Source organism: Genypterus blacodes, unplaced genomic scaffold, assembly GCF_046128005.1.
Source record: "Genypterus blacodes isolate CSIRO-AG114 ecotype Tasmania unplaced genomic scaffold, CSIRO-AGI_Gbla_v1 ptg000165l_1, whole genome shotgun sequence".
In the NCBI taxonomy this organism is placed as follows: domain Eukaryota; kingdom Metazoa; phylum Chordata; class Actinopteri; order Ophidiiformes; family Ophidiidae; genus Genypterus; species Genypterus blacodes.
This window is the reverse complement of record NW_027466966.1, coordinates 122,539-145,322: the sequence shown is the minus strand read 5'-3', so window position 1 is coordinate 145,322 and position 22,784 is coordinate 122,539. Positions and strand designations below refer to the sequence as shown.

The following is a 22,784-nucleotide window of genomic DNA, read 5'->3' as shown; positions in this document are numbered from 1 at the left end:
CATCATCATCATCATACTGAGTCATGCAAAAAAATATAACTAGCAGTTTAAAAACAATTAAAGATAACAACTCTGCACCAGACGCCATTAGAAGCTTTTAGAAACGCTGTCACGACGTCGTTAGACTTCCAATAAAACTGTCAATACACAGGAAAAAAGACCAATCAATGCCCCCATCAATCAGCTGATCGATCCCCACACGGATCCATACATCTTTCCGCCATCCTCACATTCGGCATCTGCATCTGCGTGAGCCGAGGACGAATCGGACGAATCCTCGCTCTGATTGAACGAGTAACCCGGAGACTGACAGACAGGCTGAGGGGCAAGATTGTAACATAAGAAAACAAAAGAACGAACGCCATAATAAATGTGAGATGACAGACAAACAAAGAGGCTGAATATGTGGAAGTATTAAATCAAAAAAGGAGGGAAGAGGGTGGAGAGAGACACAGGCCAGGACAAAGGACGAGAGAGAGCTGCCAACATGGGAGCGGGCGGTTCAGCAGAGCAAACTTCTGCTTCCTCTGCCAGTATTGAGATGCAGATCCCACTTTCTCCACTCATAATAGAGGCTGTCAGGGGTGTGTGTGTGTGTGTGTGTGTGTGTGTGTGTGTGTGAGTGTGTGGGGATGCACGTGTGGGCGAGATTCTCACACATCTGCTAACCTGCCTCTCTAATGGGGTGCAAATGGGCCCCATTGTCCGGCTCACACACCCGGCCGGAGCGACCTGATGGGCTCCTCATGCATACACACACATTAAAACAAACACACGGCAGAGGAAAGGGAGGTCTGTGTCGCAATCGTGCCGACATCTACACCCGAGGAGGAAAGGTGTAAAAGTTAAAGGAATAATCAGTCTAACGCTGCTTTATGATGATTTATAGTGTGAGGCTGATCTGCAATAAGGTTTGTAGGGAGGGAACATGATTTATTCTCCTCTTACAATGTTATATATCTGTGTTATCACTGTGAGATCACACCGGGAACGTTAGGCTCAACCAATCCCTCTGGAATACTTTGGTAGAACACTTTAACTTTCTAAAGTAAAGTTGTGAACGTAAACAAACACAGTGTTTAGTTTTCTCTTGAGTTTGAGTAAAGCCTCTCACAGATTAAAGAGCAGATTTAAACCCCGAGTCGTCTTGAAATCAGCCTGATTCATTATTTGGCTTTCTTAATTATACCTTTTGCACGATTCTGTGCTGAAGTGGAAGAAAGATTTGTTCTTCAAACTTCCTCTCTCCTGCTTCAATCCAAACATGTCCAAAGATGTTTTTACTCAGCGAGCGCCTTCGCCCCAACTCAGCTGAAAAGGGTTTAACTAGGGGAGCTGACTGGGAGAGTGTGTGTGTGTGTGTGTGTGTGTGTGTGTGTGGGGGGGGGGCTATAATAGAGGGGGGGAGGGGGGCAATGTGGGGTCACACAGGAGGAGGGGAGATGAGGGGGTGAGGGAGAGGGGGGAGAGGGAAAGAGAGAGAGAGAGAGAGAGAGAGAGAGAGAGAGATTTCCTTTTCTCTCTCTCCAGGATCTAGGAAAGAAAAGAGTAGATCCACAGCAAAGCGGGGAGCTGGATGCGGGGGGAGGGAGGGAGAGGGAGAGAGAGAGGGAGAGAGAGAGAGAGAGAGAGAGAGAGCGAGAGAGAGAGAGAGAGAGCGAGGGGGAGTGAGGGAGGGAGGGAGGGGGAGGGAGGGCGCAGAGCTGCGCGCCGCTCATTGGTGGGCTGCGGGGCTCTGTGGACGGATTGACTGAGCTCGGGTCGAATTACACCGTCAGCCCAGCCGGAGTTTGTTTTCCTCTCCAGCCAGAGCAGAAGTTGGTTCACTACGACGCGCAAGACACAGACTCAGATTTGTTTTTTCTCTCGTGGAGGATTTACAGCGACACAAAGGATACAAACTAACCCAGCCCGATGAGGTGAGTGCACCGGAGAGAGAGAGAGAGAGAGAGAGAGAGAGAGAGAGACGGCGGAGCGCAGAGAAAGAACGGGAGAAAGACTTTACTGACCGAATATGTGTGTGTGTGAGAGTGTGTGAGTCTGCTCTGCACACCGGGAGGATACAGAGCAGAAATAGAGCAGCGGCACTCATTCATCCTTTATACTGATGATGATGAAGAGGATCGATCCGGCTCCTCTGTGCAGAATAGAGAGAATCGGAACTCGGGACGCTTTTCTATCTCCGCACGGAATCACGGCAGAAATCTTTGTTTTCCTTTATTCCTGCGCGCTTATGGATCAATTTGTGGAGGAGCTGGCAGAAGCGCAACATATAGTTTGGATCTGAACGCTGTTGGTGTTTACTTACTGCTCTGGTTGTTCGTTTTTATTGTTTGTCTCAGTAATAAATCACTGATCATAGTTAAGAGCCGGAGCGTCGTTAATGTTTAGGTCTCTTCCCTCTGGATTCCCAAAGTTAATAGTAGCGGAGGAGGACGAGGCGGGGGAGGGGGTGCATGAGTGTGTGTGTGTGAAAGAGAGGGAGGAGGGGGGATGTGTGTGTGTGAGAGAGAGAGAAATCGTGGCAGAGCTTTTGAAGATCAGTCAGCAGAGCGCAGGGGCCCGAGGACGGACGGAGACAGACAGAGAGGAGCAGGGAATCATAACAGGGAATATCGGGAATATCACAGGCTGGTTGGTTTCCTCTTAAATGGATTATCGAGGGGACATGACAGACAGTCGGACCCGGCAAAGCCTGCGCGAATTCGGATCTTCAAGGTAGGACCAATAACGCGTTTAGATCCGAGAGGAAAAGTGCGGAAAGTGAATTTGATCTGGTTTAGGAACTAAACACACACACACACACCCGGGGAGCCAGAGCAAAGATCTCTGGATTCTCGTTTTCCTTTAATCCACTGAGAGATTTTGAACTAAAAAATTAAAGAGAAATTGTGATTTTCTTTAGTTTAATAATCGATTTAAACGGAAACAAACAAACAAACCAATATCGATGATTCTGCCCGATCGACAGAGCAGCCGGAGCCCCTCCGATGTCGCTCTGTATCTCTCTCTCACACACACACACACACTCCATGCGGGAGGATCGGGATCCTTCCAGCACTTTGGCCACAGTGATCCGGTTCCGCTGTGCTGTTATTGGATCGAATCGCGTTAAGTGGGTCAATAACAGAACCGGAACCTTTCCTGCTTCACCCCGATGAACTTGCAGCTCATTTAAACAGAGCCAGTAAACGGGGCGGTGCGTTCAGGGCGCAGCGGCTGTTGACAAGATACGTTTAAATGTTTCTTATCTTTAATTCCTTATCTATTATTATTAATGGATCCGCGCCCTTTGCGGGATAAAGGACCGGGGGCGCGTTCGTCACCTCTGTGAGGCAGGGCAGTAAAAGCAGCAGCTCTGTGCGTGAATTGTTGGCATTTGAACGCAGCACCACCTCTGTTGTCAGTCCATCGCTGTCCCCCGCGTCTTTGTTGTCCTTTGTATTCGTCCTACATGTGGACTAAAAGGCTGTGAAAAGATTTAGCACGGATGAGTCCTGAATGCCTTCACGCCCCGGCGCGCACAATGCTGCCACAGAGCGGCACAGAGCTCCACACAGAGCTCCACACAGAGCTCCAGCACAGAGCTCCGGCCGACGCACGGCTCGTTTGCGCGTAAAGAGAGAATCAGAAAAGGTTCCACGCTAAACTAAAGAAATGATGAGAGCCTGAAATGATAGAATGATTAGAAAGAGAGAGGTGTTCGTCACGTGGTTCGTGTGTTTGAGGAGGAGGAGGGACGGATCCTCTGATTCATGTTGGGAATGTGAGCAATAACCCACAACCTCATTCCAAAGTGCCCAATATTGAAGCTCTATGTTCATCCAGTAGAGCCCAGAGTGTAGAGTCACGTCTCAGTTTCATCCCTGAGCTCTAAGCCTTAATGATGTCGTGCTGAGTGGTGCGACCTCATCACAGAAACCAGACACGCCGCGCTCATCTCAGCACATACATGTACCGTGTGCGTTTACCCAGAAAGCCCAGAGCGTGTGAGCTCTACGATAGAGTTCTTCAACGTGTGAGCTCTATGATAGAGTGATGGTAGAGCTCTTCAGCCTGCTGCTCTGGCCAGATAGAGCGCCAGAGCCCAGCTGGCTGCTGCGTCTCACTTCACTCCACTAGCTGCAGGGGTCAAGAGCCCAGCGACCAGAACGACCAGCGTTAACCCCCCCTGCAGCCGCCCGTAACCCCGGAACGACCAGCGTTCAACACCGGCGCTCTGTCTTAACCCTTTACAGCCTCAACCGCTGCTCTGGAATCAGATTATTCGCTCTTTAATTGATGGAATATAAAAAGCTTTGACCTTTTGTGCAACAGTTTGAGTCAACACGTCCCCGCCATGCCTCACGCCTGTGATGTAGGCCCGGAGCAGCTCGACCCTGCAGGAGCCCCGTAGCACCTCCCCTGAACCCCAGCTCGCAGGGCCGTCAGCGGGGGTGGGGCTCCATTGTGTTGACTTGCCTAAAGCCTCTTTTGTTCCTTGGTCACACCTGCAGCTCAGCCCCTCTTTGTGCTCAACTATAGCAGATCTACTGCTGAGAACAGCCTTTCTCCTGTTTCACTCCTCCTCTCGCCAAGGTAGCAGGGAAGAAAAGGGAGGGAAGCTGGGTTTAGGGTGGCACGGCCGTCTTCTGCTGCCAAGATCTCAGCAGCAGCAACAAGTCCGACCAAGCCCCGAACAAGTAATCCTCAGGTAAAGAGCCGGTGATTAAGAGTGGAGCGGGAAAGGAGTAGTAATCGTTTTTCAGGGCCTGTGTGGACTTTAATCATCTGGCTGAGTCACGGTTCTGTGTGGCTGCACCTTGATTGCTTTCCCAATGTGTGTTGCGTGATAGGACGCGCCCCGTTTTTGGACACGTGCAGAAACAAACACGCACAACACGAAGGGCGAAGCCAACGAGCCAAACGTCTGAAACTGAACTCCGGGCGTCTCTGTGATGTGCAGCTCTGTGCGCTGCGTGATGACAAGGCAAACTGCCCCGAGGAGCTGCGGCCATTGTTCTGCTGGGATTACATGCACCCATCCTATCCACACACACTCACACACACACACACACGAGTGGCAAAATCTCACGCAACGCCGCTGTTTGCCAGGCGATTTGTAACACCAGCGCCCTGCAAACTGCATGTGAAGCCTGTGCACGTGAGTGAAATCTCCCCCTGTAGGATTTGAGTGTCAGGAAATAGACCCCCGCACCCTCCCGTGGATAGAAATAGCAAAACACTCGCCCCCCCGGCCCCTCCCCCTGTGTTTTAACACCGTGGGCCTGAGCCAACAACATCAGCAGAAGGAGTGCGTGGTTGTAGGACATTGAAAAGCCTGTAATAACAGAGAGAGAGAGAGGCAAGGCTGAATGGCACACGGTTGCGTGACAAGCTCAGCGTCTCCAGGCTTGTTGAGGCCTACATGTACACACACACACACACACGCACGCACACACACGCTCACACACACACACTGGAGGGCAGGAACCAGAGAGTGCAAAGGAATAGTCAATAGAAAACACAGCGGGCTCACCAGAGATTGAGAAGTAATTTTAGATCGCTGACCTCTGGATGTCTCCTGTTTCTGTTTTGCATTAAAGTTTCTGAGGGAAGCCTCGGCGGCGCGGCTATTACCCTGCAAGGAATCATGGGAGATCAGAGCTGAGCCTCAGCCTCGGGTCGGAGTGGTTTTCCCTCAAATTGTTCAGGGAAAGAGAGAGAGAGAGAGAGAGAGAGAGAGAGAATGGTGGAAAAAGAAGGAGGCAGGAGTTTAAGATAGTCTGGAGCGATACAGAGCAGGAGTCTGACTTGTGACAGGCGAGGAGCTGCTCTACCTAGAGGCACAGGCGGTTAGAGGCACAGCCTGCAGGCAGCATTTACCTCCTCGCAGCGCCGCTTCTCCTATTATTGTTCATTTGGTGTCTATTGTGGTCTCAGCTTCCTCTCCCCGAGTCTCAGCGGCTTTTAGCAGCAGCAGCACCTCTGTCGCTCTGAGCTCCTGGACGCTCTGGTTGAAGCTCATCAGTGTCCCTCTGTCAGACTGAGAGGCTGTCAGCCGTCTCCACGCAGATATTAGATGTGTGAGCTGGTTGCTGGTTGCCGGTTGTGCGTTGATCCTCCATCACTCACGGCCTTGGATCCATCTGTGTGTAAATGAGACTTAAGTGTTGCCTTCAGGTTCGCTTTTACAGGCAGGATAATCGAGCTTTTGTCCTCGTGGAATTTTCCTATTTTGTGAAAACATTAAAGCCCTTAGTTTCTTTACTAGCTGGAGTAATTGAGGTGAAGCGTTACTCAGCCTCACAGATATAATGACATCGCTCTTTTCAAAGCCCCGGCGTGTCTCAGAGTGCTGAATGGCGGTGATTACACACTGTTAATGACAAAAACACTCCCAGCTTCACTCCGATTCCATCTCCTGACGGCTCTCCTGATTCTGAGCAGCCCATCTGAATCGTGAGTTAAGAACTTAATGATTAGTTTGGCTCGGTGTGTAGCGGCACGGACGCCGGGCGCTAAGCTGCTGCTGTCAATCACTCTCCCTGCCGGTGACCCACATTCACTCACAAAGACCAAAGGGAGCAAATTCAAAAGTCGACGACGACGATAAGAACAGAGGCACGTTTACAGTCAACAGAGAGATCTGAGAGGTTCCTCGCTCCTTTCCTCCGCTCCTCACATGAATAATGCTAACGGCCGCCATTGTTATTCGGACAATCTCACGGGGCTGCAGTCGTGTGCTGGAGTCTGCTCATCTGCCACGCTTCCTGTGTGGATCAATCGGGGCACTAATGGCCTGGCGGGCGGGCGGCCTGACGCTCGGCGCTGGAGCAGGTGTGCAGGGTGGCTAATTGAAGAAAGAGTCAATACTGTCTGTGTGTGTGAGTGAGTGTGTGTACGTGTGCGAGCAAGGTTCACCGCTCTGTGCATTATGGCATGTAAGAGCCCGATGATGTGTGTGTGTGTGTGTGTGTGTGTGCGTCCCGCCCCGCTGTGCGCCCACCTAATCCATGGCTCTGCCTGTATGACGTCTCCGGTAAATTGTTTATATCCGTTGGAGCTTTTCCTGCATGAATAATTTGTTTGCCTTATAAATATTTGAAGCCATACTGGTCGTTAATATTCACAGACACAACCTGTCTCCACTGCGCGCTCACACACACACACACACACACCGCCGCCGCCACTCCCGCGGTAAATGATGACCTCGGTAGTTTGTAGTGTGTCACGCCTGCGATCACATGATGGCAGCCATAAATGAATCCAGGGCCACACACACACACACACACACACACACACACACACAGACGAGTCGATCGCAGCAGCACAGGAAGGATCGGGCCGTACGATCAACCGAGCGCGGAGAGGTCAGCTGAGGTCAGAGCGCTCAGGGTCATTAAGTAGCGACACAGATCAACCAATCAGAGCACAGATGTACGGCGCTGCACTGGCAGAGCGGCACACACGACCAGGCACCCCACCAGCTCAGTTGGCTGACCTTCCCTCGGACAGCAGATGCTGGGAGGGAACGCCAACACGGAGCGATCAGCCGGCGTAGAGAGCTTCATCCGTGTCCGTCTGTGTTTGCATGAGGAAGAGAGCGTCGAGCTTCACGGCACAAACGCTCAGATTTGCATTTACAAGTTACAGCGGCAGGAAGGATTGAGCCTCTGTGACAACTGTGGATCGGCTGTCTTAACAAGGCAAATATGTGTGTGTGTGTGTCTCTCTCATCTCCAGGTAACATCTTCATCATCAGTGTGAAACAGGAAGTGCCGTCCGTGAGCAGCTATGGGCCAGAGAGCCGCGCTTCTGCTCAGTGAGCTGCTGCTGCTGCTGCTGCTGACAGCCTCACGCACGCTGCTCGCCGTCAGCTTCCCCGAGGACAGCGCGCCCCTGGATGTAGTCGACGCACACTGTGGGTACACACACACACACACACACACACACACGTTAAGTTGACAGAGAGAGGAATAATGATTACAATATGTGGTTCAACAGTGCTGTTCTGTTAAACCGCCGCCTACTTCTGGGCGTGTCAGCAGTTCAGACCTCGGCCCACCGTATCCATAGCGATATATTATCGATGTGCTGTACAGTCAGCTGTAGCTTAGATGGATTTCATTTTCATCTCTGTGATGTAGTGGAAGGAAAGAGCTGTGCTGACACAAGCATCATTACACAAAGACACACAACGCAAAGACACACAACACACACACACACATTAGTGGAGGTAGAGCTCTAAAACAGTAGATGGACTATCATGCGTGTGTGTGTTCTCTTGTCTTTCTTCTGCTTCCTGCTCGTCTGTCGTTCTTCTGTAACGGTTTTGTGTCGACCTCTCTCTTCCCAGTTTCCAGGAAGTACCCCGTGTTCAGAGGCCGGCCCTCTGGCAACGAGTCACAGCATCGCCTGGACTTTCAGCTGATGAGCAGGATACAGGACACTCTGTTCATCGCTGGCAGGTAAACACACACACACACGCACACGTACACACACACTCGCTCTCTCTCTCTCTGTCTTTCACGTGTCCCCTTTTACGAACACACTCACTCACTCTCTGGCAGGTAAACAGTGCTGTGTGTGTGTGTGTGTGAGAGCTCTTAGTGTTATTGGATGTGTGACTCCTCGGCCTGTGGCTGATGTATACGGCTCCCGTATTGATCCAGGAGTGACATCCATCATCCGGGGGCCTGATGCTCTGTCAGGGCTTTCTTGGCATCTTTACATGTCGCTCTGTATTTATGAGCACTCTGGATTATCTGACCTGCAGCACACACACACACACACACACACACACACACACACACACACACAGACACACATACTGTAGCAGGAAATCACCCCGACATCTTCGGAGTCAAACACCAAACGCTGCAGCCGCCGCCGCAATCACAAGCACATGCATCACTGCTGTCAGACGAGCCACGCCTTTAGCATGTTGGTATCAAACACGGCTTCTGATGGAGGGTCAGGGAAGAATGGTTGATAACAAGAGAAGAAGATCAGGCCGGTAGCTTCCTGTAGCATCCAGCTGCTTCCTCCTTTAATAGAGAGAGAGTCTGACTGCCTGTGTGTCTCTGCTATGTCACTGAGGATCTGTGTGTGTGTCTGTCTGCAGAGATCAGGTGTACCTGGTGAGCCTGCGAGAGTCCTACAGGAATGAGATCATTCCTTACCGGGTAAGAGTCAGCACACACACACACACACACACACACACACACACACACACACACACACACACACAGTACAAGGCCTCCATAGAAAATACTGAGCCATTCATCACACAGAGGACAGGTTGTGAAATGAGGGAGTGGAAACAGGAGCGTGTGTGTGTGTGTGTGTGTGTGTGTGTGTGTGTGTATTACATGTCTCCTGCCCCTGTGCTGGTGTCTAATGCTGGTTGTTGCGGTGTCTTACAGAAGCTAACGTGGCGGTCGGGCCAGGCGGACAGAGAGATGTGTGCTGTGAAGGGGAAGCACAGAGTGAGTATAGATCAACCGGCTGCACTCAGACAATCTACATGTCTGTCACACACACACACACACACCTTTCCTTACGCTGTGTCTGCTGCTTCTTTCAGGACGAGTGCCACAACTTCATCAAAGTCCTGGTCCCCAGAAACGACGACCTGGTGTTCATCTGTGGCACCAACGGATTTAACCCTATGTGCAGATACTACAGGGTGAGCAACAACAATCTGTCCTCCCTTCCTCCTGCACCTCTTATTGTCTTACTCTCCCCCCTCCCTTCTTTTCTGCGCTAACCTGTGTGTGTGTGTGTGTGATTGTTGACGCTCTCTTTTCAGCTGGATAACCTGGAGTTTGATGGAGAGGAGATCAATGGCCTGGCACGATGCCCGTTTGACTCCAAGCAGACCAACGTTGCCCTCTTTGCCGGTACGACACACACACACACACACACACAGAGACAGAGTTCACGGGGGTGCAGAGCGACTAAGGTGCTCCTGCTTATGCTCTCATTATCACCTCTGTATCGACGCAGAGCATCCCCGCGGCGATAACGACTCAGCCAATTAAGCTCAGTCAAATAAAGAGAAGAGGAAGACGAGGGGCTGCAGACTGTGCTCATTTCCTTTCCTTGTGTCGCTCTTTCAGAGGGGAAGCTCTACTCCGCCACCGTCGCCGACTTCCAGGCCAGCGACGCCGTCATCTACCGCAGCATGGGCGACGGCTCGGCCCTGAGGACGATCAAGTACGACTCCAAGTGGCTGAAAGGTGAGGAAGTAACCCATCAGGCTCTCCTCCTCTTCCTCGCCGCACATACCTTACCTGTCAGCCGGCTAAACGCCCGTTGTTCTCCGATGTGGTGTGTGTCAAAACTCCTTTCTGGATTGACGGAACACACAACGCTCCCCCTGGCTAAGCTTCATGGGAATACGGCCCCGGCTCTCTCCCAGGCAATCTAGGTCACCCAGCCACACACACACATGGAGCTGCACACACACACACACACACACACACACACACACACACGCATCAACCCCTGAAATATTCAGCATGCACAGTGGTGGTGACGGTGCAGAAACACACTTCATCTCTCTCCCCTCTGTCTCCCTGTCAGAACCTCATTTCCTGCACGCAGCCGAGTACGGGAATTATGTGTACTTCTTCTACCGGGAGATTGCGGTGGAGCACAGCAACCTGGGCAAGGTAAGGCAGCGCACCTGTTGTCGGTAATGCCTGCTATATTATAAAGAGATATGTATGGATTTACAAGACGTATAGCTCGCCAACAAAATGCCAAATGGGAACTATTCAGTATCTGACAGGAGAACTCTTAGCTGAGCCCGTCGTGACTCAGTGAGCCCATCAGTGTGTCTCCCTCTGACACGTGCACATCTGCAGCAGGTGCCAGGATGTCGGGGGTGTTCCTTAGCGAACCTGATATAGGAGCGTGCTCGGTGCGTAGCCACAGGAAGTCGACATCCTCCATCAGCCAGCAGCTCATAAATCTTTCACTGCTACTAATGCGGACGTGACACCTGGCCTCTGATGGAGGCTGCACCCCTGAATTATTCAACCTGTCTAAGCTGACGGCTTCACACGTTGGAGTTATACGCCGAGCCTTGGTAACATCTACGAGCTGATGCGTACATATAGAGGCGTTACATCGAGGCAAAGACGCCGCACGCCTTCCTCTTTAAGCCCCTCGCCTTCGCCGCGGACAAAGTTAGAAGTTTAGAGCGTGTGCATGTTTAAGTCGTCTGCACTGAGTTGCTACAGGATGGAGGAATGCATAATTCAGCGTGTTGAAGTGTTTCGGTGATGTTCACTCCGCTTCCTCCCGCTTCCACGCACAGGTCGTGTATTCTCGTGTGGCGCGGATCTGCAAGAATGACGTCGGCGGCTCGCAGCGCGTGCTGGAGAAGCACTGGACGTCATTCGTGAAGGCGAGGCTGAACTGCTCCGTGCCGGGCGAGTCCTTCTTCTACTTTGACGTGCTCCAGTCCGTCACCGACATCATCAGCATCAACGGCGTCCCCTCTGTGGTGGGCGTGTTCACCACGCAGATGAACAGGTGAGGCCTCGGTGGGGGAAAGGAGACGTTCAGGCGCCTGAGCTCAGGTTGAAGCTCCGGCGTGGCGTTGGCGTGACGTTGACTCTCTGTCTCTCCGTCTCCGCAGCATCCCGGGCTCGGCCGTCTGCGCCTTCTCCATGGCCGACATAGAGAAAGTGTTCATGGGCCGATTCAAAGAGCAGAAGACCCCAGACTCTGTGTGGACGCCATTCCCAGAGGAGAAGCTGCCCAAGCCCCGGTAAGGAGTTCACCTGCTGCCCATCCAAAACAAACAAACATCTTAACATCTTCACACTCCTGTCCAACCCTCCTTTCCCCCTTTTTCTTTCCATGAATCCCACTGAAATCAAACCCCTTTCACTCAGGCGTCCCTGTCATTAGCTGTGACCCTGCGCACACACACACACACACACACACACACACACACACACACACACACACACACACACACACACACACACACACACACACACACACACACACACACACACGTTCACCATCTGCTGATGATTTAATAATTCATCTGTCATAATTAGACACGTTGCATATTTAACCTGCCTGCAGCCGACACACACACACATGTTCAAGTCTGCCCCCCGGTCCAGAACACAGAGTCCAGCCTGCACACACACACACACACACACACACACACACACACCATTAGCCTCTTGAATCATTGATGCAGCATAACCGCTCATATGTATATTTGATGTTTCCAATCGAGCCTTTCTGTGAGTCTAATAAGCACCTGCTCCTCTCCCGCTGCACTTTCCATCCATTTCACCGCACGTTACTACTCCCTGGTGTGTGATAATGCAGGCTGCTCTTTGACCTTTGGCCCCCTGTGTGTGTGTGTGTGTGTCTCCTTCCAGCCCAGGGTGCTGCGCGGGTCACGGTCCAGCTGCGTCCCTTAAGAGCTCCATCGAGTTCCCCGACGACACCCTGCAGTTCATCAAGTCTCACCCCCTGATGGACACAGCTGTGCCGTCCGTGGGAGACGAGCCGTGGTTCACCAAGACACGCGTGAGGTAAAGAGGGAAGCCTACGAGGGCCCCAGAGAGTCACTGTAGATAATCACCTCCTGTCACTTACAGTGCATGGATGAGCCTCATCATTTATAGAAGCCAGGTCAGACTCAGGACAGGAAGTAGGATAATTGTTTGACCCTGAGTCTCACCAAGGACAGAAGAGATTTATAAATTCAAATGGCCTCGTCTGCTTTGCATGGAATGACATCTGCTGGCTCTAATCCCCGCCTCCCCGCTGCGTGTCAAGGTACCGGCTGACAGCTCTGGCTGTGGACAATGAGGCGGGACCCCACAAGAACTACACGGTGGTGTTCATCGGCTCCGAGGCCGGCGTCGTCCTCAAGGTGCTGGCCAAGACCTCCACTGTGTCGCTGAACGACAGCCTGCTCCTGGAGGAGATCGACGTCTTCAACAGGGCCAAGTAGGGACGCTCGCACTCTCACACCCCTCCCCCCTCTCTGCCCCTGTTCTCCTTTCCTCTCCCCCGTTCTTTCTGGCCTCAGTCTGCGGACGTTTGCGTCCACGTGCCCACGCCATTGTGCCGGCCAGGTTACGATCCTGTTAAACTGTGAAGAAGAAGAAAGGCTTTGTTCCATTTCCCCTGCTAATATCTGATGAAACCTACTGAGACTAAAAACAGTGTCCAGGCTTATCTGATGAAGCTCTGATCAGGTTTCTCTCCCCTCTCTCTCTCTCTCTCTCTCTCTCTCTCTCTCTCTCTCTCTCTCTCTCTCTCCCCAGGTGCCTCTCAGGCCACGAGGATGACAAGCGTGTCCTCTCACTGCACGTGGACAAAGACACACACAGTCTCTACGTGGCCTTTTCCAGCTGCGTCATCCGTATTCCCCTGAGTCGCTGCGAGAGGCATTCCTCCTGCCACAAGTAAGTGATACACACACACACACTCACACACACACACACCCAGGGGGGCTAAGCGGCGCTACGGACACACAGGTTGGAGAGTTTATTGTCTTGTTTTTCGGTGAATGTTGTAAAAGAGAAAGATAACAGCGTGTTGTTAATGTTTAGTCGGGCTCAGATGATGTTAGCGTCCCTCACAGAATGATTAACCCTGCTGCTGTTATAACGGTGTGTGTGTGTGTGTGTGTGTGTGTGTAGGTCCTGTGTGGCGTCCAGGGATCCTTACTGTGGCTGGAGGCCTCATGGAGTCTGTGAGAGGATTCAGCCTGGTGACCTGTAAGTTCACTAAGTTACTGTCTCTGCACTTTACACTCGTGTCACGATGTCAAGAGCTAGGAAGTATTCTGTTCTGATCGATCCACGTCTCTCTCTCTCTCTCTCTCTCTCTCTCTCTCTCTCTCTCTCTCTCTCTCTCTCTCTCTCTCTCTCTCTCTCCCCATCTCTCTCTCAGGGCTGTGTATGAACAGGATGTTGAGTCAGGGAACACGTCCCATCTGGGTGACTGTCACGGTAAGCCCCTCATCTCCATGCCATCTACCCTTATACACACACACATACTGTCTATAAAACACACACACACACACACACACACACACACACACACACACACACACACACACACACACGCAGGTATTAAACCCAAACCCATCTCGACACACACACCATGAGCCTGCAAACTCACACCAGTAACCACCTCAGTAACTCGCCCCGACATGACTACGTTCAGTATTAACACACACATCCACATGCAGTCCATGTCCTGCTGTGACTAATGGACATGGACATTGAAGAGACATGCTCAGCCGGTGCAGACGGCAGGGGTCCTCTGATGTGTGGGGCGACCAACTCAAACGCCGCTCGAGTGTGAAACAGGCGTCCCTCCATTTGCACGGGCTGAGCATGACCCCGGCTGAACCTCAGTACTGATCAGAACCAGAGGGCCTCCAGCGTGTCCGTCCCGGCGGCCTGGAGACGAGGACACGGCCAGCGAGCGCTCTAGGCCTCACTGTGTAAACTTAAGTGCACTCTGCGTGTCTCATTCCTTTAAAGCTTTGACTTCTGAATCCCCCTCATAATGATTTCTTGTCCCTTTGAATTCTTTTAGCGTTTTTGGGCAGTACATCCGCTCCAGATTACAAATCATTTGACGACTCTACCTCTGGTTAGTTTGATCTTCTACTCAAATGGTTTCTTTTCCTTGAGTTCAGCATCTCCAACTCTCCCGTCTCTCTCTCTCCTTCTCTCCGCCGTTGCCACTGCTTGTTCATCTTCTCAACACGACTGTCGTTCCCCATCGCTTGTCACCGCTGCTTCACCTTCATGGTCATAGACGGCGTCAGCGGCGCCCCCGCTCAGCACAGATTCACTTCCTCCTTTTCACTCATCACTTCCTGTTTCTGTCCCTTCCTCCCTCTTGCATGCCCAACTGATCTTCATCTTCCCAACCTCTGGCATCATCACTGTTGTGTACCAACTCCTCTTTGAAGCTCGATGTCCCTTCTTCCCTTCTATATGAACTCACCCAAGCTAATTTGGTCTGCGAATGTCATTCCTTGGGAAGAAATGTCTAAATTATTCCTCCTAACCCTCAAATTTCCCCGTCACCCATGACTACTAATCCAGATGATAACTTTGCCCACATCTGCACCGTTTGTTAACAATTTGTTTGTCACCACAGACATGGAGTTTTCATCAACGCCAGTCACAGTCCAGCCCAGTGGGCCCATACACCCCCCTGTACTCACACCCACACAGAGCCCCAGCTCTGGGCCCGGTCCAGAGCTCTACGGCTCAGGCTTTGTGCTGCAGGATGACCCGGCCACCTCCCATTCTTTAGACTCTTTCCCAGGGGGCCGAGAGGGTAAGGCCCGTAGAGAGGCAGCCAGCATGCTGCATGGAGCCCTGTGTGATAGCTGCCAGACACACACACACACACACACACACACACACCGCAGGCTCACATACCTTAAACATACACCTACACACAATGGCAGCTATTCTGGGTTTCCATTAGATAACAGAGAAGACTTTCATTAAGCATGTCTTCCTTTTTTAATTAGAAACTTTATCTTTATGTTTCTGTACATATTTCCTTATTTCTTTCTTATATATTGTAATTGAGTTTCTGTTTTTTCCTTTCTATTTCTATATTTTCTCACTGTTTTAATCACTAAGCCCTCTGATTTCTCTTCTGCTATAGTTTCTTTATCTTGTTTTGTTTGGACACGCTTAGGTCTTAACTCTGGCTCTGGGTAACACTCAGGGTAGTAGATCTCTGGGTAACACTCAGGGTAGTAGATCTCTGGGTAACACTCAGGGTAGTAGATCTCTGGGTAACACTCAGGGTAGTAGATCTCTGGGTAACACTCAGGGTAGTAGATCTCTGGGTAACACTCAGGGTAGTAGATCTCTGGGTAACACTCAGGGTAGTAGATCACTGGGTAACACTCAGGGTAGTAGATCACTGGCTGGCCCTGCTTGCTGCACTCTGGACAACAACTAACTCTTTCAATGTCTGTGGTTACTAACAAAGCTGCTGTAGATCTGTGGTCTCACCAACACCTGGAAAGCAAGTGGCTCCTCTTTCTTCTGACCAACTCTCCTCTGGTTGATCTCTTGTGCGTACAGTTTGAATTGGACTAAAGTGCACCCCTAATCCTGGTAATGGATAATGCATGGATGAGCCTCTACTGGATCATGGAACAAAGCAACTCTTCAAGACTTCCCTTCTTGACTAACATAGCACTCCTTCTTGTTGATGATCTGGATGTTGGTACTTGACACCAAATCTCACCATTCTTCTTCATCTGGTGTTAGATGAACAGAAACCTGTCAGTACACGTGGCAGTGTGTTTGTTGTTGAAGCTTAACCTTGTGTAAAAGCAGAAACTCATGCATGGTTGTGTTCACACACAAACATGGACATCTGTGCTAAAGGGGGGATTGGGTGCTGCTCTGACGCTTAACACCAAGGGATTAACCAGTGGCCTGATGTTTTGTAGGTGTGTGGGAGATTCAGGCAGGAGAGGCCAACCAAATGGTCCACATGAACATCCTCATCACCTGCGTGTTCGCTGCTTTCCTCCTGGGCGCTCTGCTCGCCGGCCTGGTCGTCTTCTGCTACCGAGACTCCTTCCTCCGCAAGCCAAGACATGTGCACAAGGACGCAGAGTCTGCACCTTCTTGCTCAGACTCCACTGGAAGCTTTGTCAAGCTGAACGGCCTTTTTGACAGCCCTGTAAAGGTACACCCCCCAGAGCCGCCTCCTTTGCTACACCAGACTGCTCACTGTGACTTTGGGGTGCAGCGTTGAAGATTGCAAGATTTGAAACCAAATTCAATGTTAATCCTGATTTCATTTTGTGTATTTATTAGGAGTACCAGCCCAACTTGGACTCTCCCAAGCTGTACACCAATCTCCTGAGCAATGGCAAGGACTTGAACTCACCCAATGGTGACACCACGACCATGATCCTGCGAGACGGCTGCCAGCCGCCTGAGCTGGCGGCCCTGCCTACACCGGAGTCCACCCCTGTGCTTCAGCAGAAAGGCCTGCAGCCCATCAAAAACCAGTGGGAGAGGGCTCAAGGAAAGGCCAGTGGCCCCCGCAAGGAGTCCAACACATCAGCCAAGAGTCCTCAGTACCTCCCTTCCTCGCCTCCTCCTCCTCATTCCAACCCTCATCACCCTCACCTTGCCCTGGCACACTCCCACATCCCCAGTGCTGTCGTCCTACCCAATGCCACACACGACTACCCGAGCCATGACAACGGAGACGACACGCTACCATGTTCCTCGGAGAAGAAGCTGAAGAACACAGATTCTAAAGGAAGTAGGAAAGAGCAGAAACGGTCTGTGGATGCAAGGAATACCTTAAATGACCTTTTGAAACACTTAAATGACTCTGTGGCCAACCCCAAGGCCATTCTACAAGAGGGATCAGGGCCCCGCCCGAGGCAGCACCTCACGCTGGAGCCCATGGAGGAACTGACTGAAATGCCTCCAAAGGTGCCAAGTCGAGAGGCCTCCCTTTACTCCCCCTCCTCCTCCCTGCCAAGGCACAGCCCCACCAAGAGGGTTGATGTGCCCTTGTCCTCCGTCCCCACCACCCCCACGGGCAGCCTGAGCATGGGGGGCACACTGGAGAGGCAGAGAGGGGGGTACCAACTCCACCGGAGTGCTTCTCAAAGGCACTCCCTCTCCACCTCACCCAACGGGGTGACCATGGGGGTGTCTGTCTCCCGCCAACACAGTATGAACAGAGGGGGTTACATGCCCCCGACCCCCCCCTCCAGACTGGACTCCCACGGTGGAGTGATGGGAGCAGGGATGCACTCGCCCCATCCCTCCTCTCTCTCTCGACAGAGCAGCTACAGTGGGCACGGCTCGCTCCCTCGCACGGGGCTCAAACGGACCCCATCACTAAAACCAGATGTGCCCCCCAAACCCAATGGGTTTCCACCACAGACTTCACAGATGCGAGTGGTTAATAAATACAGCTATTAAAAGACCATGGACACTTCTGAGTGAGAGCTTGGCCTTCATCGTAGAGCCTGAGGACGGGGGTGGAGCCCGGCGTGTGCAGTTAGGTGTGTGTTCCCTCATTCCGTCACAGAATAAAGGGAAAATCACATGTGGCCAAAGATACTCCCTGGGGCTTTGTCGCTCCGTGTGTCTCTACTTCCCTCCCTTGTCTTGGTAGCCACAGCGTATGGACGGTGGACAGTAGGGAGTCTGCTGCTCGGCTCCGTCTCTGGGTTTTGGGTGTCATCAGTCCCCGTGTTAGGTACCGAGATATGACGCCGACAAGAGCCACACTGCCGTCCGGTGTGTGTGTGGTGCCGGGTCAGAAATAGCGGAATACTTGAAGAATGGGTCTCATTTGTCACTGCCTTTGAGCACTGTCGTCCCACTAATGTGAACTGAACTGAGAGGAGGGGGGGGGGGAGGGGCAGAGGAGGGGAAACTCAATAATCTGAAGTGTGCATGTTTCTCCACGTACATGCGACCACAGACGACTGATTTGGGGCAGTAAGCAAACAGAAGGAGTATAGGATGTGTGTGTGTGTGTGTGTGTGTGTGTGCGCTATTGGACAGCAGCGTGGGGTGAAGGCAGCATACATGTAAGAGCCTCACACTTGGTAATCCAGGGTGGCTCCAGGTGCCACAGTGGACGACGCACCTTAAGACCTCAGTCACTGTCGCCCAGTTCTCCAGTTTCAAGCCCCCGTCTTCTCTGACTCCACCTGAACCACGGTTTCCTGTAGGTTTTGTCGTTTCTTCTGGCACTGGGTGAAGTTCAGTCGGTCACTGGGATCACTGGGATATTTACTACATTACATTTGCTGCTATTGTGTTTAGACTGAGCTGTACGTTTGTGTGTTTTAGTATTTGATGCATTGTTGGGATTTAGTTTTCGCTACCAGGACGGGAGTGTGCACTTCAGCTGGTGTGTATGAGTGTGTGTGTGTGTGTGTATGTGTGTGTGTGTGAGACAAAGGCCACGACGAACAACTTTAGCAATCCAACACACTGTAAGACTGAATGGCTAGACAGAAACAAAAACCTCCAGGACTGAAACCTCCACTGCCCCTTATAGGAACAAGATGTGGCTCAAGAGACGACTTCCTTTATGTAGCAATGAGGACGATAACGAGAGAAAACATCCAATACATTTGTCATCTGGTAGTATGAGAGAATTCTGATCAAAGAAGGGTTTTGCCTTTATCTTCTATTTCCTGTTTTGAATCCTAACTCCGGTGGTTTCAGGGCCGCTGCACTGAACCTGTGCGCCCGCTGATACAAGCGTCCTGCTAACACTTAACCACAATTTTGGCTTACCACCTCCTACATTAACCCTTTTTAAAAGTACTAAACCTGACCTGAGAACAACACGTGGGTGTAACAGCTCTGCCGTCCGCCGTGCTGGGTCCTGCTGCCGCCGCCGCCGCCGCCGCCGCCGCCGCCGCGCTCCCTGTGCAGCTTCCCTGCTAGAGTGGCCAGTGTACAATCAACACAAAAACCTTTACCAATGTGTCCAAATGAGTCATGCTGGCAATGACGAGATCCTGTACATACTTATATAAATAAGGAGTTTAAATATTTTTAGGCAAGTGAACCTGAATCTGTGCATCGTGTGCCTTATCCAAGAAATGATCGACTACAGTATTTAATATTTGCAAATGTCAATTGGTCCTTACTGTCATATATTCTAGAAACAATTTTTATATGAGCAATTTGTTTGAAATTCAGCAGGATGTGTGTTAGAAAATCACTACCTACTCCAAACCAAGGGGATGTGGAAAGCTTACTGTTGAACATTCCACCTGAGAATGCATGATGGTCAAAGAACGCAGAACATTGTGGGTGAAAGTGGATCGTCTCCTGCTGCGCTGTGCTGCGAGTGTGTTACTCTACCGTAGAGGTGCCATGCAGCGAACGCACAGAACGCTCACGCCAGCGGGATGTGGGCTGGTTAGACCTCGCTGCTCTGGCAGTCACTGTGGAGCGCTGGGCTCAGACGCAGCACATCCTGCTCACAGCCAATGTATTAACGCAGTGTTCACGTCAAAGCCGTCTCTTGGCAGGAGAGGAGGGGGCCGGCGCTCACGCAGATTCTGTAATTCTCCGGGATGGCACGGTGACAGGGACTGTCTCTTAATGGCCAGTAGGGACGACTGAGGGACGACTCCTCTATCTGTCGCGTTTTTTCTGAGTGTCAATTGCCTGTTTGAGCCCAAAGCCACATTTTGTTTACAAGTGATGATTGTATGTAAAGACTTCCTGCCTGTCATCTAACCAGTGTTTGGGCTCATGTTTCTACTAGACACACTGACACACACCAACAAACAAACACACACACACACAGTACGGTCACACAGCGGCTGTGCTCGACTGCCTTGTACATTGCAAGACGGACTCGGTCTTTCTGTTGCAATCTGAATCGAAGCCTTTACGTTTCAGTCTTAGCTGTGTCCGTGCAGACAAACCGGATTCTTCTCTCATCTTGTCCTTTTGATTTCCATCCTGTGCACCGTGGCGACGCCAGGCCGGCTGTATATACTGTATGTTCTCCAGAGTATTTGAGCGTGTAGATATGTTGTAAAGTTGTACTGTGAATGTGTAAATAATAATAATGGTCTTTGTTCCATGACTTTTTGTTGATTTTTTTAACACGGCATGTATAGTTGAAATAAAATATTATGGCACAGAAAGAAAGAGTTTGAGAGTTCATGTTGTGGAACGAGTTTGGATTTGATTTGATTTCATTGCACCCTGGTTCATATTTAAAGGGGTTTTCGTGTTCAAAGAGTTATAATTTATATACTTAGGGCCTGTTTGAATCCAGCTTAGAAGCCGCGGGATGTAATCAGTATTTAACGTGCCTGCATCAGGCCTAATATGTGTTCAGAGCCCAGAGAGCCCACTATCACAGTCCTTAAGAGCCGGTGGAATGATTAAGAGCTGCGGGACTATTTTTAGAGCCGGTTGTTTTGAAGTTGGAGGCCAGCGCCCGAGTCGGTCGTGCCAGATAGCATGTGGGAACATTTCCAAAGTAGTATGTTCCTGCAGAGGCTGAACATCTGGACCAGCTACAGCTCTGGGCAAGATCAGAGCCGCCAGTGAGCTGTGGAATGCTCACACGTGCACACACACACACACACACACACGTACGTGCATAAACACGCAAACGCATGAAGTTAACGTTCACAGAAAAGGCAAAGATATGCGATAAGTGATGATAAGATCGGCTATCAAGTATCAACAACAAAGACCAAAGAGATGTTTGGATGGGGGAATAATGACTCTACAATTGTTGAGCAGTAATGAAACACATGCATGTACAATCAAACACTGAGCTGCTTCTCACGTCTGACAGGAACATGCAGAACACACGTCACAACAAACATGAGGGTCTCGTCTGTGCACACTGTTCCTTCACCTTTAAACATCATCGTTAACAACAATCATCAGTGTTTGGCTGCCTCTCCTGCAGACGTCACTGACAGCAGCAGCATCAAGTCCAAACACGTCTGATACCACGCTGCCTTTGATCTCACACATCCAAGCACAAAGTAGGAGGGCAGGAGGGCCTTTGACTCCTCGGCATGGGGGTGAAGCGGCTCTTGGGATGTTTGACCAGGAGGCTTTGTGGCCTCATCCTTGCCATCAGAATGTTGACACAAGTGCTCCTTCATTTGCTTTCAGCAGGACCTCCTGAAAAGTCACACGTCCTAGCAACCCAGCTCTCCCCGACCTCCTATTCTCCCTCTCTTGCTACACACACACAAGTGAAACATTTCCCCTCTGGCTGGTGTTGTAGCGGGGGTTGGGGTGTGACTTGGTTTTTAGAATGATGTGTTACAAAGAGGAGCCTCTCTCTCCTCTGATGTATATCTCATCCTCTCTATTTACCAGACGCTCTCTCTGCATTAGCGGAGTCAAAGGAAGCACAGGCCGGTGATTCTGCAGTTACTTTTGCATCCATCTGTGGCTCTGCGCGGCGCTCACATTGACTTCATTTAGCTCATTACTCCTGTTGACTGTTCCCGGAGAAAAAAGCATTTGCATGTTGTGACACAAACATTCATGCATGTGGATGAGCGTGTTAATTGTTTGGCCGGAAGCTCAGAGGAAGCCGGCGCTCCCACTAACTACTTCTTTGTTAAATATAAATAGAGTAAACCAAAGTCAATCATTTGGAAGCAGAAAATGAAATGAAATTGCCTAAATTGGAATTACACATTAAAATATGCTGACAAACAGAGAGAGTGACAGTGAACACGCATACTAAGAGAGGCTGAGCAGGGCCACCGCTCGCTCCCTCGCTCACTCCCTCGCTCACTCTGCAGCCTCTTTGGAGATACAGAATAAAGATGATTAGACTGAAAATCACTCATCTGAACTCCGTCTTTCTTAAAAGACTGGAGTTGAAACCTGCAATTACTTTTCCAAGTCACAGCCTTGGAAAGGAGCCTAAAGCAAGAACATTCTCTCTCTCTCTCTCTCTCTCTCTCCCCCCCCGCTCTCCCTCCCTCTCTCTGATAGATTAAAGCCTGACAGTGTCCTAGTAATGCCTCATTTGAAAGTTCAATAACATGACGGGCAGGAAGTTGAAATCTGTCAGAGTTGCATTGAAAAAACTTTTTGAGGCCTCGCAGAGGAGCCGTCGCTTCTTTACAAACGGTAAGAAGAAGCATCAAAAGCTAATCCATGGGCGTGGCAGCCTCACAGCCACAGTTGGTTTATAGCACAAGTTGGTTAGAAAGTCGGCTTAAAGCGCAGGCGGGCGAGAAGAAGTGAAGGGAG

At 50.9% G+C, this 22,784-nt stretch overlaps 1 protein-coding gene across 3 annotated transcripts; it reads left to right on the top strand.

The window, feature by feature from the left end:
* Positions 1 to 1,741: 1,741 nt before the first annotated feature.
* On the top strand, positions 1,742 to 20,680 carry sema6d (semaphorin 6D). 3 transcript variants are annotated; one of them, XM_076167611.1, is made up of 20 exons: positions 1,742 to 1,919; positions 7,726 to 7,903; positions 8,339 to 8,450; positions 9,107 to 9,167; positions 9,408 to 9,470; positions 9,569 to 9,670; positions 9,794 to 9,884; positions 10,104 to 10,223; positions 10,570 to 10,658; positions 11,309 to 11,526; positions 11,633 to 11,764; positions 12,399 to 12,554; positions 12,802 to 12,975; positions 13,296 to 13,436; positions 13,674 to 13,751; positions 13,927 to 13,985; positions 14,581 to 14,637; positions 15,154 to 15,336; positions 16,478 to 16,719; positions 16,851 to 20,680. In XM_076167611.1, exons 2-20 carry the CDS (start codon positions 7,777 to 7,779, stop codon positions 17,979 to 17,981), a joined length of 3,336 nt encoding a protein of 1,111 aa, XP_076023726.1. In that variant the 5' UTR covers positions 1,742 to 1,919; positions 7,726 to 7,776; the 3' UTR covers positions 17,982 to 20,680. The 3 variants fall into 3 exon arrangements, with proteins under 3 accessions (XP_076023726.1, XP_076023728.1, XP_076023727.1); XM_076167612.1 differs by lacking the exon at positions 1,742 to 1,919 and adding an exon at positions 2,480 to 2,718; XM_076167613.1 differs by lacking the exon at positions 15,154 to 15,336.
* The last annotated feature ends 2,104 nt before the right edge of the window (positions 20,681 to 22,784 follow it).